General features: G+C 28.9%; 1 protein-coding gene across 1 annotated transcript; it reads right to left on the bottom strand.

The window, feature by feature from the left end:
• Positions 1-9,094: 9,094 nt before the first annotated feature.
• Positions 9,095-12,849, bottom strand: LOC125812642 (nudix hydrolase 2-like). Its single transcript, XM_049492135.1, has 9 exons — positions 12,835-12,849; positions 11,952-12,126; positions 11,438-11,503; positions 11,174-11,314; positions 10,904-10,975; positions 10,222-10,272; positions 10,061-10,095; positions 9,851-9,959; positions 9,095-9,271 (listed from the first exon to the last, which is right to left on the bottom strand). The coding sequence occupies exons 2-9, from the start codon at positions 12,114-12,116 to the stop codon at positions 9,095-9,097; spliced, it is 816 nt and encodes a 271-aa protein (XP_049348092.1). The 5' UTR covers positions 12,117-12,126; positions 12,835-12,849.
• Between the last annotated feature and the right edge of the window lie 2,563 nt (positions 12,850-15,412).

Below are 15,412 nucleotides of genomic sequence, written 5' to 3' on the forward strand. Positions count from 1 at the left end.
TCGCAGTCGCAGTACAGCAGTAGCAAATCGCGTGGGATCGTCCTTATGGCCTTGAGATGGAGCCACGTAACACACAAAGGACAATCGATCAATCCCATGCGTCAATTCGCCCTTCCTCTTTCGGAATGGGTTGAACTTTCAGAAAAAAGGGTGTTTGTCCAAAGGGGTGGAAGGTTTTGAAGTTTTGAATTTGGAATGGCCCTTGAACCCGAATTTTTCGTCCCTTTTCCCCCCAAATCTGCTTTAGTTCTTCTTCTATATATATAAATTTTGTTGTCTTTGCTAGGGGATTTTTTTTTTTCCCTTTGAGGCTAGCTTCACAGCTAAACCTAGAGAAAAAGTGGAAAATAGAGTTGGAAGAAATTATTTTTTTTTTTTTCAAAGCTGTAAGCATCATCCAGAGCTTACACTTTAGACACATATATTTTATTTTTTTTTCCTTCTCGTTCTTCGTGAGTTGCGGAGGAATTAGTCGGATTTCTCAAAGTTCTCATTTGTGGTGTTAAGCTCGCTCGATTTAAAGCTCGTTTGTTCCGGTTGCTGCTCATAAAAAGGTAATTGCTGCCCTTGGTAACACTCTAACCTCTGTCCCTTGTCCTCTCTCTCTTTTTGAATCATGGATACATCATTTTGATACTATCTGAAATGGCATGTTATGCCTTGGCGTAGTAGGAATATTTCAATATATGTTGCTTTCTGTTTGTCTTAGATGATTTTGGTATGTTTCAAAATGATATCGAACTTTCGTTTATTTTATGAGTGTGTTATCAATCAGTCTGCTTTGCCTATATTCCGTTCTGTCTTTGATTATCATCTTCTCCTGGGTTATTGTTGTGTTGGTCATTTCGAATCAGTCCTAGCATGATTTATCAAATTAGTATGTCTCAGTTGTTGTTTACCATTCTGTATTACCACAGGTTTATTGGGCGTGAGTTTAGCTTGTTGTTCTTTGTCTCGGGTCAATTAAAGTATAGTGTGGCTGCCTTTGCTAATCGTGATGTGTAACTCACTTATGCACATTTCGAAATGGTCTGTTAACTTTCTGTTAAGCACTTGGCAAACTTGATTGCTTATCCGTTTTTTCTGTTTATTAGATAGCATGTAATCCCTCCGCCCTTGATTGCTCGCTATGACAAAAGATAAGACTGTAGTTTCTTGTGATTAATATATGGTTAGATCTTTATATTTTGGTAATGCATCCTTATACTGATTGAGTCTTTCGTGGTTAGAATAATCGTCAGCCTAGATGTAGACAGAGGTTTCAGTTTTGCTGCTTTGTGTGATTGTCTAGGGTCTCTAGTTATACGTGAAAAGACAATGTTTCTTCTCATTGCCTTTAGTTTAGATTTTCATTATAAGAAGTGTCTCTTCATGCCTAATTCTGTTAATATATATATATATATATATATATATATATATATATATATATATATTAAATGAGTAAGCATTCGTCATTGCCCACAATTAAGGATAAGTAACTTTGAGTAATGACTACTGGGCTATTTAACTGCTTCTTTAAAGTTGTCATTTTCTTTTTATGTCTTACCGCATGGACTAATTACATGTTAAGTTATACATTCTTGAGTCAGTGTATATTTTCCTGTGAATTAGTTTATCCTTCCTGCACTTATGTTGATTGAATTATGTATTAACTCCTCTCCTTTGTTTCGTGTTTGCATGTGAAATCTGCTCAAGTCCCCACGGACTTTATCCTTGCATTTCCCTTGGGCCACAGAGGCCCAATTTTAGTTTATTTGAGTCAACCAGCCGTAAAATTGACGAACAGGTCTTGAAGTCGGGAGAATGTGAAAGCGAAGGAAGATTGAAAAGATTGGGCCAAAGGCCCACTCTGCATATAAAAAATGATTGTATTTTGTTATTGGGCCTAAGCCCATTTAGTCATTAAGTTTATTATTTTGTTAGAGTTTAGGACAGGTGAAAATTGGGCCTGAGACCCAAAGAGATATATTTCTTTTTATGTTAGTCTAGGACAGGTACCAAGTGTTGGACCAAATGCCCAAAAGGCATAAATCAGGCCCAAATACTGGTCCAGGCGGACAGGAAAACCAGATTTGGGCCCAACTCTCTTTCCCTCTTTACTTTACTATGTCCATTTTGCCTGTTAATATTTGCCGCTAATCTTAAGGTCAAAAGATTCAAATCCCCCGAAAGATACCCATTTTGAATTAATCACTTAACTAAGTTATTCGTCTTTACTTGACTTAGAAAACAAACAAATAAACAATTTTACAAAAATACTTCATTTAAATAATATTGCGACATTTTTCTATTTCTCCCTTAAAATGGTCCTAATTACAAAATTTGTTCAATCAAATTAAGTTAAATTACTTTAGCCAAATAAATTAATTATCGGATAACCGCATTAGCGGGTATTCTAGGTGCCTTAAAAACCTTCCTAGAATATTAATAGGAACCTCGAACCCCCTTTATAGTTTTCAATAGATTTACTGTTTTAGTCTTTTGAAAACAATAGTTTTCTCGATTTTTCTTAAAAATTAAGTGGCGACTCTTAAACCAATCAAAAATATATTTTCTTAATAAAACATCAACTTTTAAACATTAAATAGGATTCCTAATTTGAGTAGAATTTGTTCCCAAATTTTCCTACTATTATAAATAGGTCCTTATGGATCCATTATTAGGGTTCGACGTTTGATTTAGTGTACAAGAGCAAGATCTCAAGTTTGTAATAGGTTTTAATCCTTTAACTCTTCTATTTTTCGAAAATTGCATGAACGATTGTATTTTCTTGTTTTCTAATAGCATGAGTAGCTAAATGCCCTAGTTCTGGGGCTGTAGTTACGAATTGATTGTTGATTATTTGAGGTTGTTGAATTAATTTTCGGTTGTCAATACAAGTTACTTCTATATTCTTATTTTAGTATTTTTTACTTGCGCACCATAAGATAAATTTATTGTCTAATCTTAAAATCGGGAGAGGAGAGGTTAGATAGACCAGAGAATATAGAGAGCTCGGTCCACCCATTAAATTGAGGTGATTAGTGTTCAGGAGTGACGCCCAGATGAACACCTTGCTTGGTTACGAAATAGAATGAAATATAAATGCTCGCCAGTTAATATATTTATCCCCGCTCAACGATGTAGTTAGATATCTAACTGGGGTAGGCGACGAGAGGCGTATAACCCAGATCATATCATCAACCTTATAAACCAGTAACTTGACAACTGAAGTTAGTTCTAAGCCAATAATATGATACATGATATTTATTATATGTTGCAGCCCTGGAATTGCTTTTAACTTGCTTGAAACATTTTATCAAAGTCGTTCACAAGTAGTCACTTTCAATTAGTGCATAATTATTAGTAGATAAACAATAAATCATCAACTCTGGAAAAGGTTACTTTCTACTTTTAGTTGTAGAATTAAGTGAATATAAATTGATCATAAGTCCCTTGGGAACGATAACTCGTTTCTTAAAGAATCTATAGTACTTGTACGACCACGTACACTTGCGTGTATATTAGGGAGCAAAAAGTTTTTAGCGCTGCTGCCGGGGACTTAGAAATTGAGTTATTTTCGATCTTCTTTGGTCTACAATTAAAACTTTTAGATATTAATTACTTGATCTTAGCTTGTTATTGCAGGCACTTGACTTTCAGGTCTGGCTAGGAAAAGAGAACTTGTCGAACCATATAACGACCCCGAACGAGTTCTATGAGAGCGTAGAAAAATGAATCGTATGGAGCAAGGACGAGGAGAACTGGGTTTAGGTCTTCCGGGGAACATCAGGAATGGTAATCAAGACAACGTAAATAACCCGAAAAATGTGAACAACCAAGGAAACCCGAATAACGGAGGGAACGTGAATAACCAAGGTATACCCTCTGGCATTCCTATCATCCCAGCAAGGCATGTACGTGATGTGGCAGTCCCACTCTCAGCTAATTTGGCATCTAACATTAGGAAATCTCCATCGGGGGTAGATTTGAACTAAAGCAAAGCATGGTACAGATCCTCCATTCTAATGGGCAATTCACTGGTCTCCCCCACGAGGATCCTCAAATCCATGTTAAGACCTTCATAGATATTAATGATACATACATCCCAATTGGAGTCTCATCAGACTATGTGAGGCTGGAGTTGTTCCCATACTCATTGTTAGTAGCCGCAAGGCGTTGGTTAGATTCTAAGCCACCAAACTCCATCACTACTTGGGATTGTCTAGCAAAAAAGTTCTTGAGTTGATTATTTCCATCCAAGAAAACTGCTAAGCTGAGGGGTGAGATAATATACTTTATTCAAAAGCAAGGGGAGGACATGTACCAAGCATGGGCGCGTTTCAAACAAATGTGTAATGCTTGCCCACACCACATGCAAACTAATGAGGTACTTGCTCACACTTTCTTTGAGGGTTTAGACTATAATGCTCATGCTCTTCTTATAGTGCAGCAGGTGGACATGCCCTATCTAGAACAAGTGAAGAGTTCTTCGACTTACTTGATAAACTTTCTGAAGGGAACCAAGGATATGATGGGGAAATGTCTAGAACCACAACCCAAAAGGCTGCAGGGATTTTAGATGTAGACCAAGCTACTGCCATAAATGTCAAATTAGATGCAATGCAACATAACATGACCCTACATTTTAAACAGATGGCTCTAAATCAGACACCGGTAAACGTTGTACAGCAGGCTGCAAATTGGTGTGAGGTATGTGGTAGTGGAACTCATGAAACTGAGCAATGTGAGGCAAACCCAGATTCTGTAAATTATGTGGAAAATGCGCAAAAAGGTGGAGTTCAACAAAATTATGGCAATGCTTACAATCCTAGTTGGAGGAACCATCCTAACTTCTCATGGGATGGGAATCAAAATCAAAACCAGGCGCAAGGGGCTAACTAATACCGTGTTCATGGGGATTCTGTTGTATTAATGATTAGTTGGCCAATTGCATTTTCTCCGAGAAAAGACAACCTACATGTTAAATCACCCACACTCTTCCAGCTAATAAATTTATCACAATTCACATGATAAGTGTCCAAGACAAACAAGTATATTAATGTTAGACTCGTTAGTAAATTTTATTTAGATATTTGAAAGTGTTCAGTATATAGATATGTTATCAAGAAGTTAGAAGAAAGTTAACGATTTTATTTATGTCATATTCTTTAATTATACATATTAATGTCAACAAGTCGTAAAATTTCATACTTATTTTAGTCGATACATATTTATATAACTAACTTATGCCGCATGTTTGAGAACACACGCGGACTTTTAAATATATGATCCGTAAGTGTCTAATAAGAACATATTATCATGTGTTCATCAAATGCTCAATTGAAACATGTTATTATTAATGTCTAAATAAAATTTGTTGATAAGTTAAAAGGATTGTCAATGTATTGAACCTCAGTATTATTAGGTATATAGTGTAATTTTCTTTTAATTAATTAATGTTGTAATGGAGAGTATAATTAATGTTATAAGAAGTATTTCAATATATAGCTTTCTTCTTAATTGTTTCTTAATCAGTCTAGCCTCGAAATATGATAGGTGTGTCCATTCCCATAATTGTCAATTTATTACTCCCTCCGTTCCATTTTATATGTCACATTTTTACTTTGCACTTGCATTAAGAAATGATGTAACTTTACCCTTCTACCCTTATTTAATAATTTCTTAAGTCAACTTTATTAATAAATGACAAGATTAATTAACTGGATAATGCTAAATGACTAGAAAATTTGGCCAGAATTTAGCTAGAAATTTTAAAAAATTATAATATCTTTTTTATTTTGAAATAAACTGATCTTTTTTCCATTCTTTAGTTAAAATGTATTAAAGTTATTAGGATAAAAATGTTCAAAAAGGTAAAATAATATAGGTAAAATATCATTCTGGCCAAATTTTCTAGACAAAAGAATTTTTCCTAATTAACTATTCTATCAAGGGTATAATAGGCAAAATATGGTAATTTATGCATAAATTTTATAAAATGACAAGTATTGTGGTCCTTCTATTTATAGGAAGGGATGACATATAAAATGAGACGGAGGAAGTATAACACAACTTGTTGAGTTAGAATAAATTTGGCGTGGATAATACTTGTCAAATTTTAAGATTCAATGAGTTTTGGTTCTAACTTGAGATTCAAATTGCAACTCCACATGTTATTATACCAAAGGTAGAAGATAACATAATATTACAGGCTAAGACAGAGTTGCTTGGATGGTAAACATCCTTCGCTTATAACTTTAAGATTGTGCAGTTCAAAAAAGGTATAAAAAAATATAATCTTCTATCAATATATAATAGGAAAAGAAAAATTGCCACGTGTCAGCGCCACAAAATTAGTAGATATATTAAATAATAAATGACAATTTATAAAACAAAAATAAAACAATATTTTTTTAAAAAAATCAAAATTGTATTTGAAATTCCAAAAAAATAAAAGCCGTATGATGGCAGTAAAAATTTTGTGGAATCAGTAGTCTTTTTAAAAGTTAAAAATCAAAATTGTATTTGAAATTCCAAAAAAATAAAAGCCGTATGATGGCAGTTAAAAATTTGTGGAATCAGTAGTCTTTTTAAAAATTAAAAATCAAAATTGTATTTGAAATTCCAAAAGAAAAAACCGTATGATGGCAGTTAAAAATTTATGGAATCGGTAGTCTTTTTAAAAATTTGCCATCACTGCTAATTAAAATATATTAATTGCCATCACTACTAATTAAAATAAAATAAAATAAAAAATGAATACATACAACAAGAAAAACATATTTAATATTTTAAAATTATTAACAAATGTTAAAATCATTACTATTTTTTAAATATCATATAATAAAAAAATCAATTTAAAAAATATTAAAAATCTAATTTTAGAAGAAAAAAAATCCGCGTAAACAAAAAAGAGATTCAAATAATCTGCTTATGCATAATTATAGATTTTTACTTTACTTTTAAAATGCCCATTATATATATCTTCAATCTGTATATAATAGGTGTAGTAAGAAGTGACTTATTAGCACCACATAAATTCTCGAATTTCTATACAATTAAAATTATTAAAATTAATTATATGTAGTTAATTTAAATAATACATTACAATTTGAAAATCAAATTAGAAATTTTGAAGCAGTTTTTTAAATTAACGTGACATATTTTAAAACAATTTTAGAAATTAACATTATATAACTTTAAAGCATTATTTAAGTGATATACAAAAATATCTGAACTTACCTTAAATTAACATGAATTCTAAATAAAATATTATACAAATATAAACATTTCCATAATATAAACAAAAAATGTTAAAAAATTTTGTTGCCATGTTCTTCCTTGAAGTGTTAAAAAACTTTACGTAAGGTTTTATTATAGAAACTTCTATTGTTTATATATTTCCTTTCAATAGATAAAAAAATAGTAACCAACTAAAATATGTCATGTGCTTTCTTTTAAGAATAAATATATTTACTAATTGCTATTTAAATTTAAATCGACAGATTTAAACACCCCAATTTATTATATCAGACTTTACATACATTTCGCATGAAAAATTTATTCATGGGATAAGCACATTTTTTTATAAAAAAAATAAAAGAAAAAGGAAAATATATATATAAAAATATATATTAAATAACCAAAACCAATTATAAAATTTGTAATTACCAAATTAATTTAATATTATAAATTACGAACATAAAAGACCACACCAACACAAAAAATAGAATATATAATAATAAAAATTAATTGAAAATCCGAAGAAAAAAAATGCAATTTACAAATTTAAAAAGAAAAAACAACTCACGGTTAAATTACCTTTTGAATTCCTATAATAAAGGATACTCTAATCAACCTCACTCCCGCATTTGCACATTCCTAAATTTACTCAAAAACAGTTTTTTATTTTCAATTTAAAAATTATAAAAGAAAAGAATAAAACTTACAAACCACGAAAAAAGTACTCCCACTTTCTATAACTTTTTCCTCACTGTCAATCATTAACGTTAACCAAATTCATTTCTTATGTAAGAAATTCTAGAAAAGCCATAGGTAAGTATTCTTCATAATTTATATGAAAGAGATGGGAGACAAGTATTTGTCATACTATGACTCTTTTTGATTATTTATCACGATGATAGTGGTTAAAAGGCTTAAAGTGTGAGCAACAAAGTCCACAACATTTTTTTGGCAAAATATGATACTAAAATATCATATAATTGATATACAATTTTTAGAAAAATTAAAACTTCTTAGTTGTATGCTTGACATTATCATAATAGTAGGACTTTTTAATTACATCTTATTTTAATATAACGATTAAATTTTCTTATATCTTTATTATGCTAACAAGAATATAATAAAAATTGTGAGAGTTATTTATGACTTTGAATAATTTTAAAAATAAATAAGTTAAATAATACTAAAAATTATGGTCATTAAATTGAGACAATGAACTAAACTTATATATTGATTTATTTTCATAACTATTCTATTTTAACTTGTTAAGGTGTTAAATGCTAACAATCTCCAATGTAAATTTTACAATATCATTTTATAGTAGGTCGAATTTTGATAGTGTCATTAAATTAGTGTTTACAATTACATTATAAACTAACTGCGCAACGTGCGGGCACAAATACTAGTATACTATAGACCAAAATATTATGAAGTCAGTTACTCTAAATCTTATATTTGTCTCTAGCTGAGTGATTTTGATGATGTACGTAACTTATTTGAAAATTTCACGATAGTAATTAAGTAGTATTTTTTTTATACAAACAAGATAATGTAGTAAACAGTACTTCATATACTGCACATAACAAGTAGATCATGTAGCAAAGTGCTAGTGATTGCAAAAACATTACATTGAATTATCTAAACAAAAACAAAGGAAACAAAGTGGAAAACATACATCAATTACTTCAAACATATCCAAGTACCAATTATCAATATGGCTTATATATTGCCAAAACATTATATATGATATTCAAACTAGAATCTTAGTCTACAATTTAATTCTTCCAAATGGAAAAATCTTATTACAAACATTATTCTTATTGCAAACATATGCATAAAATATAATTTTAATTCTTATGAGTATCATATACTATATGTTATTAGAGTATAAATAGCAGTTCTTGGCAGAATGTCCAGTAGTAGTAAGAAGAGCAGAGAAGCCATTGTACTGTTCCTCTTTCTTGGCAACACATATATTGGCTATCATTTTAGAGAGTTCACTTTGGTTCACCTTTGATGGACTTGCATATTCTTCCATTGGCATCCACTACAATGATTTTAAAAAATAGGGGTAAAGAAAAGTTATTGTTCTTGGAAACAAGCTATTTTCTCTATTTCATTTTACGTGTCTTAATTTAAATAGATACAGACTTTGAAATAGTAAAGAGACTTTTGAATCTTGTGATTTGATATTAAGCATGTGTGTAATGTATTAAAATGCACTTTAAATTTATAGTCTTAAACATATACCAGATGAGATATTAGAATACGTAATTAACAATTATTATTAACTTCACGCAATTTAAATGTCTTATTATTATTATTTTGGTTTGTCTAAAAAAGAGTATCTCTCTTTCCATATTTAGTAAATTTTCCTTATCCAACATCTTGCATGACAAGTTTAAGACCACAAGATTTAAAAACCTATATACAATATATATCTTTAATTCAAGACAACAAGATTCAATTATCTCCTTTTATTTATTAAACTTCGTGTTCAGCTAAACAAAAAATACTTAAATTAGGACAAAGAAAGTACTAAATATATGAAAAGTTACATTTTTTGAAACCAACTAAAAGAAAAATATGACATATAAATTGAACCAGAGTGAGTAAATATATATACCTTAGCTTCCTCAATCTCAGCATCTTGCTTTTTGATAGTGAAATTAAGTGGTTTCAGCATGCATATGAAGAACAAATCAGATTTTCCAAAGAATGATTTGTGACTTTGTCTGCATATAAATAAGGTATTTTAATTAACTTATATTGACATTTTATCAAATATAAATTATACTATACTTTCAAATGATTGAAAATGGATGGAAATTCATACCTAAAGGCAAGGAGTTCAACAAATTCCGTCTCAATCTATAAAAAAATAAAAATAAAAAAAGGTTCTAAATTAGTTTTCTAGCACTATATTTTTATTTTTTTTCAAAAAAAATATATATTAAATTTTCATATCGAAGAATTTAGTAGTTTATATATACTTACTCCAGTCTCTTCTTTCACTTCTCTAACGGCTGCATTACATATATCCTCCCCCTACAATTGGTAGAATCCGTTAAAAAAAAATTAATTAATTTGCTACGAACTTCATCGCTAAATCACTAATAACTTTTTTAATAACATATTAGAATACTAAGTAGAATCATAGACGAATTTTACTGTTTAGCAATAAAATTTGTCAATAACAATTTCTATATTTTTAGCCGTGTATATCATTGACATGTTTTTTTCGTCAAATCGAGCTAATCAGACTTTGGTACATTTTGTGTATGAAAATAGAAATGGTCCAAAATGATTTTGTCGTTTTTATTTTAATAGAAATATATATATAAATTTTAAAATGCACAAGTTAATTCTTCGAAACTTAATGTATTGACAAATTTCATTTAAAAAGTTTATTCACCTAAATTGTTTTCTTTGTCCCTAAATTCTGATTCTCATTATGAAAGTTCCACTTAGAGTCGAGCGGATGAGAATTTACAATTTAAAATTCAAATAATCAATCAATTGAGCTAATAAAATTTCCTGTTCCGTTAATATATCTATGAATGGAAATGACTCGGAAAAAATGTTAATACTATAAAAAAAATATGAACACATGCCAATGTCATAACAATTAATAATAAAATAAATTAACAAAAAAGGGGAAAATATAAATTTGTTAAACCTCATCAACAACACCAGTAGGAAGCTTCCAAGTCCCAGTAATTTTTCCAGATTTTTCTTTAACTACCAGTACCTGCCAATGTCATATTTTTAATTAAATTTGAAAGTACTTCTTAATGTACCTTAAATAATAAATTTGTATAATCGTATAACATATTTAAAGACCTTAATATCTTTAGCATGTTCGAAATCATAAATTTTTAAAAAATAATATTTTTTTCTTAAACTTCGTGTCAAGTCAAATTATATCATATTTAAAATTTTAACGAACCTGTCCGTCTTGGTTGAGGACGAAAGCACCAATACCAATACGATGAGAAGCATTAGCAGGAAAAGTATGAGGAATTTCATGAGGAATCCAATAAACAAGCATCAAATATGTTGCCTCAGCATGATGATACCAAAATCCCTCCTGCATTGATTTAATTTATCATATTATTTTTTAATTAATTAAACACATATTTATATGAATTTTAAATAATCTAATGTTAATAATTAATTATTAGTGGAATAATATTTTCATGAATATATTTACCTTTACTGCTGCATTAACAAGATGAGCAAGTTCTATAGGTAACTTAATCCAAACACCCTTCTTTCCCTGACCATCAAAATCAAAGGAAAAATAACAAAAAGAAATTAAAATTAGTGAGATTTTTGTTTTCAATGACCGGTCGGTTGTATAATTTAATTTGTTATAGCAGGTTATTCTATCTACTTATTATGTATTAGGAAGTTCAATTGAGCGAGTTTGATGTCATATTGAACACTTAATCATGTCATGCTTACTTTAACTTCATGTTATTAGCGTTAGTTCTTAAGTTGCAAGCGTTTGTGATTTAAATATTTGTTGAGATTCACTCATCCTCTTAAGTGATAATTAAAAGTCCATATAATATCATTTATCATTGATTCTAGGTTAAATTTATCTGCAATTACCTTTTGAGTGATCTTAATATATATAAATATATTTTCTATATGATACATATAACTTAAACTCAAATATTACGATCGAGTAAATATCAAGTATATGTATTATACATAAATACCTTTAGCCTCCAATAAGAAATGGAAGCCTTGAGCATAGTATGAAATTTAAGAAAATCCATAGGCTCCTCTTTCTTCATGTTCACAATAACTCCTCCATAATTATCTTCAATTGCCTCAAATATCTCCATTTTTATGTCAATTGATGCTTCTTCAAAAGAATCCATTAATTCTGATCTTTTCAAACTAAAGAAAGAAAACATAATTAGGTAAAGAAATCTGAACAATTTAAGTGCTAATCATAATAAAATATAATATTTTTCTTTAAAAAATAGTAAAGATATATACAATCAGATTTGTTGCATGCCCTCACTACTTCTTAGGTTAGACTCAGTTCGAAAGAATTTTTCCAAGAACAACAAATATATTGTAAAATAAGCAATAGCTTAATTAGCAAATCTCACCGGATGATATTTAGAGATAGATTCAAAATTTGAATTTTATAAAATATGTTTCGAAATTTACCATGCACAACCAAAAAAGTAAGAAGATTTTTTAAATTTGTATATTTTTGACATACCATGAGATTTTGGTGGATATCATGCTATTAATAATAAAATGATAAATTTAAAATTAAATTATTTTTAAATATAAAAATATGTTTCTTAACAGATTAACCAAAAATTAATCGTGACATATAAAATGAAACGATGAGAGTAATATAATTTAGTACCTCAGAGTATATGGTAAAATTGGACATAATTTATTATGAAAATTTTAATGAGCTAATCAAGTAACACGTGGAGACGCATATGCAAATCAGCAAATAAAATAAAGAAAAATTACAAACTTTCATAAGTATATATTTGCAAAATACTAAAACTATAAAGTTATAAGCAACTAGGAAATAAGTTTTTGTTAAGCTAATTAATATACGTAACCTACCAATTAGCAAAATATATATTAGAGATTGATTTCTTCAGCTAGAGTAGCTTGAAAATATTGTAATTATAATGCCCTATTTATACAAGCTGGCTAGATGGAAAAAATACATAATTTTTTAATGGAAATTGAGAAGAAATTTACATGGCATGAAGCACATTCCTAAGGGTCGTATTACTTTCCTCCGATTTAGTTTTGCTTGTCCATTAGATATTTCAAAAATAAATTTTTATTTTTACTTATAAGTACCTTTAACATATTAAGAAAAGATAGTTACTTTTTTCCAATGTCAGTATTAAAATATGACTATTTTTCTATTGAATTTTTTCACTAGAAGTATTCGGCGTGAAAGTTTCCACAAATATTCTGATTGAATCGGTAGAGTGAAAAAATAGTAATGTTTTCATACAAAAAAATTAGAAAGTTTCCACTATTTAATTCAATGAAAATTTGTTTCTCACTATGCATTTTCCTAGTGAGCTGGTTAGATAAGAAATAAGTCGGAAAATTATGTTTTATAGCATAAATTTTCCGTGGTGGGGTACTTAGCATTAGTTATTTATTCTCCAAATCATTTTTTAAAATTAATTAATATGAGTATTATAGTAATTATACTTTATCATATCAATCATTTTTCTTTTAAAAATATGTAAAATTTAGTATAAACAAATAAAAATAAAAGAAGAAAATAATAATTTGTAAATCACATCGTCGGACATAACTCGGTAGTTGTTCATACATGAAGTAGAAAGAGCCAACATAAATATGACAAAGTAAATTAGCACTAAGTCCAATAATTAAAGCCGTGTTGATTGGTACAAATTAAACTATACGTCAAGAAAACGTATGAATCTTACGTCCAATGTATATGATATGATGTTAATACAACAATTTAATTAAAGAAAGATTAATATGAATATAATCAATTTTAGATTATTAGGTGAGATGACTATCCACATTTTATGAAGGTCTTGCTATAGGAACCTATCTAGCTAATTAATACTCCAACATTTCAATATATATTGAACTTTTGCTATGAAGGTCTTGCTAGGAACTTTTGTTTTGATAGTCAACTATATATTAATCTAGCAAATAAAGCAAAAAGTAAAAGCTTAATAGAAAATGACATTAGATATATTTTACACTGATATTTGAGATCCAAAATAAATCTTAATTTGTTTAGATTTAGGAGATATTATTCTTTGAGAAATTCTCATATTAGAGCTATCGTTTTGAGTGAAGTAAGATTAAAATCTTTGTTTGTTTGTGACTTGACCCTGTAACATTTAAATTGATCATATTGTCTATAAAATTGTTCAAGTGATCGGTGTTATAGGCGTAAATCTGGTCAATGTTTTCAGTATCAACCATTAAGTTCGATTAGTCGTGTCAGTTGCATATATAGTAACTAAAGTTTGATTAGAATCATATTAGTAAGATAGAAACACAATTCAAACAATTATCCTAAATTCCACGATGGGCGCCAAACTGTTTACCCCTCAAAAGGTTATAGTTGAATGCATATGCAAAGTCTAAAGGATAAGAGATAAAGTCCCGGTTTAAATTCGATAAATTCAGTGTTAATGGTTGAGAGGATAAATCATAGATATAACAAAACTAACAAGAGATTATTAGGATAACGAGATAAGTGTCAAAAATACACTTAAACTATTTTCTTTTTTTTTAGTTTCATACCTAAACTGTTGAGAGTGTGAGTTTCACATCTAAACTATCACTTTTTAGTTTGAGAAACACACCTCAGTGGTGTGTGTAATGCACTCTCTTTTATTTGAAAAAACCTTGACACATGACATTCCACAAGGATAAAATATTTCACCTTGACAAAAATTAAACAATAAACTATTAATATTAATTACAAATTAAAAATTAAAGTATTACTATCCCCCAAAAAAATATTTTTTTTAAAAAAATAAAATTTTAAATTATTTTCTTACCCCGTTCCACCACCTCCTCCCCGTACCCCCCTCCCATCCCCCCCGACAGCCCCCCGTCCTTTAAAAAAAAATTATTTTATTAAATATTTTTTACTTCATTCCCCCCCCCCCCCAAAAAAAAAAAAAAAAAACCACCCACTCATTCCCCAAAAAAGTATATATTATTTTATTTTAAAAATAAATAAATTATATCCTATCCTATTTAACCCTCCACTCCTAATTTATTTATTTATTTTACATTTTTCTTGTTTTGTGTTATATATGTACATATATTTTTAGGAATTTTTTTCTACTTGTGTGCCGTATATAACATAAATAAAAATTTTATTTTAAAAAAGTCTTGCGGCGCAAGTAACAAATATTTTTGATATATATATATATATATATATATATATATATAAGTGTTGGAGTGGGGTAAGAAAAATATTTTACTTTTTTATTTTATAAAAAAATATTATTTTTTTGGGATAATGAATTTAATCTTTAATTTTAACTAATACTAATAATTTATTTAATTTTTATCAAAGTGAAATGTTTTGTTCATGTGGAGTGTGATGTGACAATTTTTTAAAATAAAAGAGAGAGTGTATTAGACACACCATGATGAGAGTGGTATAAAAGAGAGA

The sequence above is a fragment of the Solanum verrucosum genome, unplaced genomic scaffold (assembly GCF_900185275.1).
Source record: "Solanum verrucosum unplaced genomic scaffold, falcon-dt-bn FXZP01000275.1, whole genome shotgun sequence".
Lineage (NCBI taxonomy): Eukaryota > Viridiplantae > Streptophyta > Magnoliopsida > Solanales > Solanaceae > Solanum > Solanum verrucosum.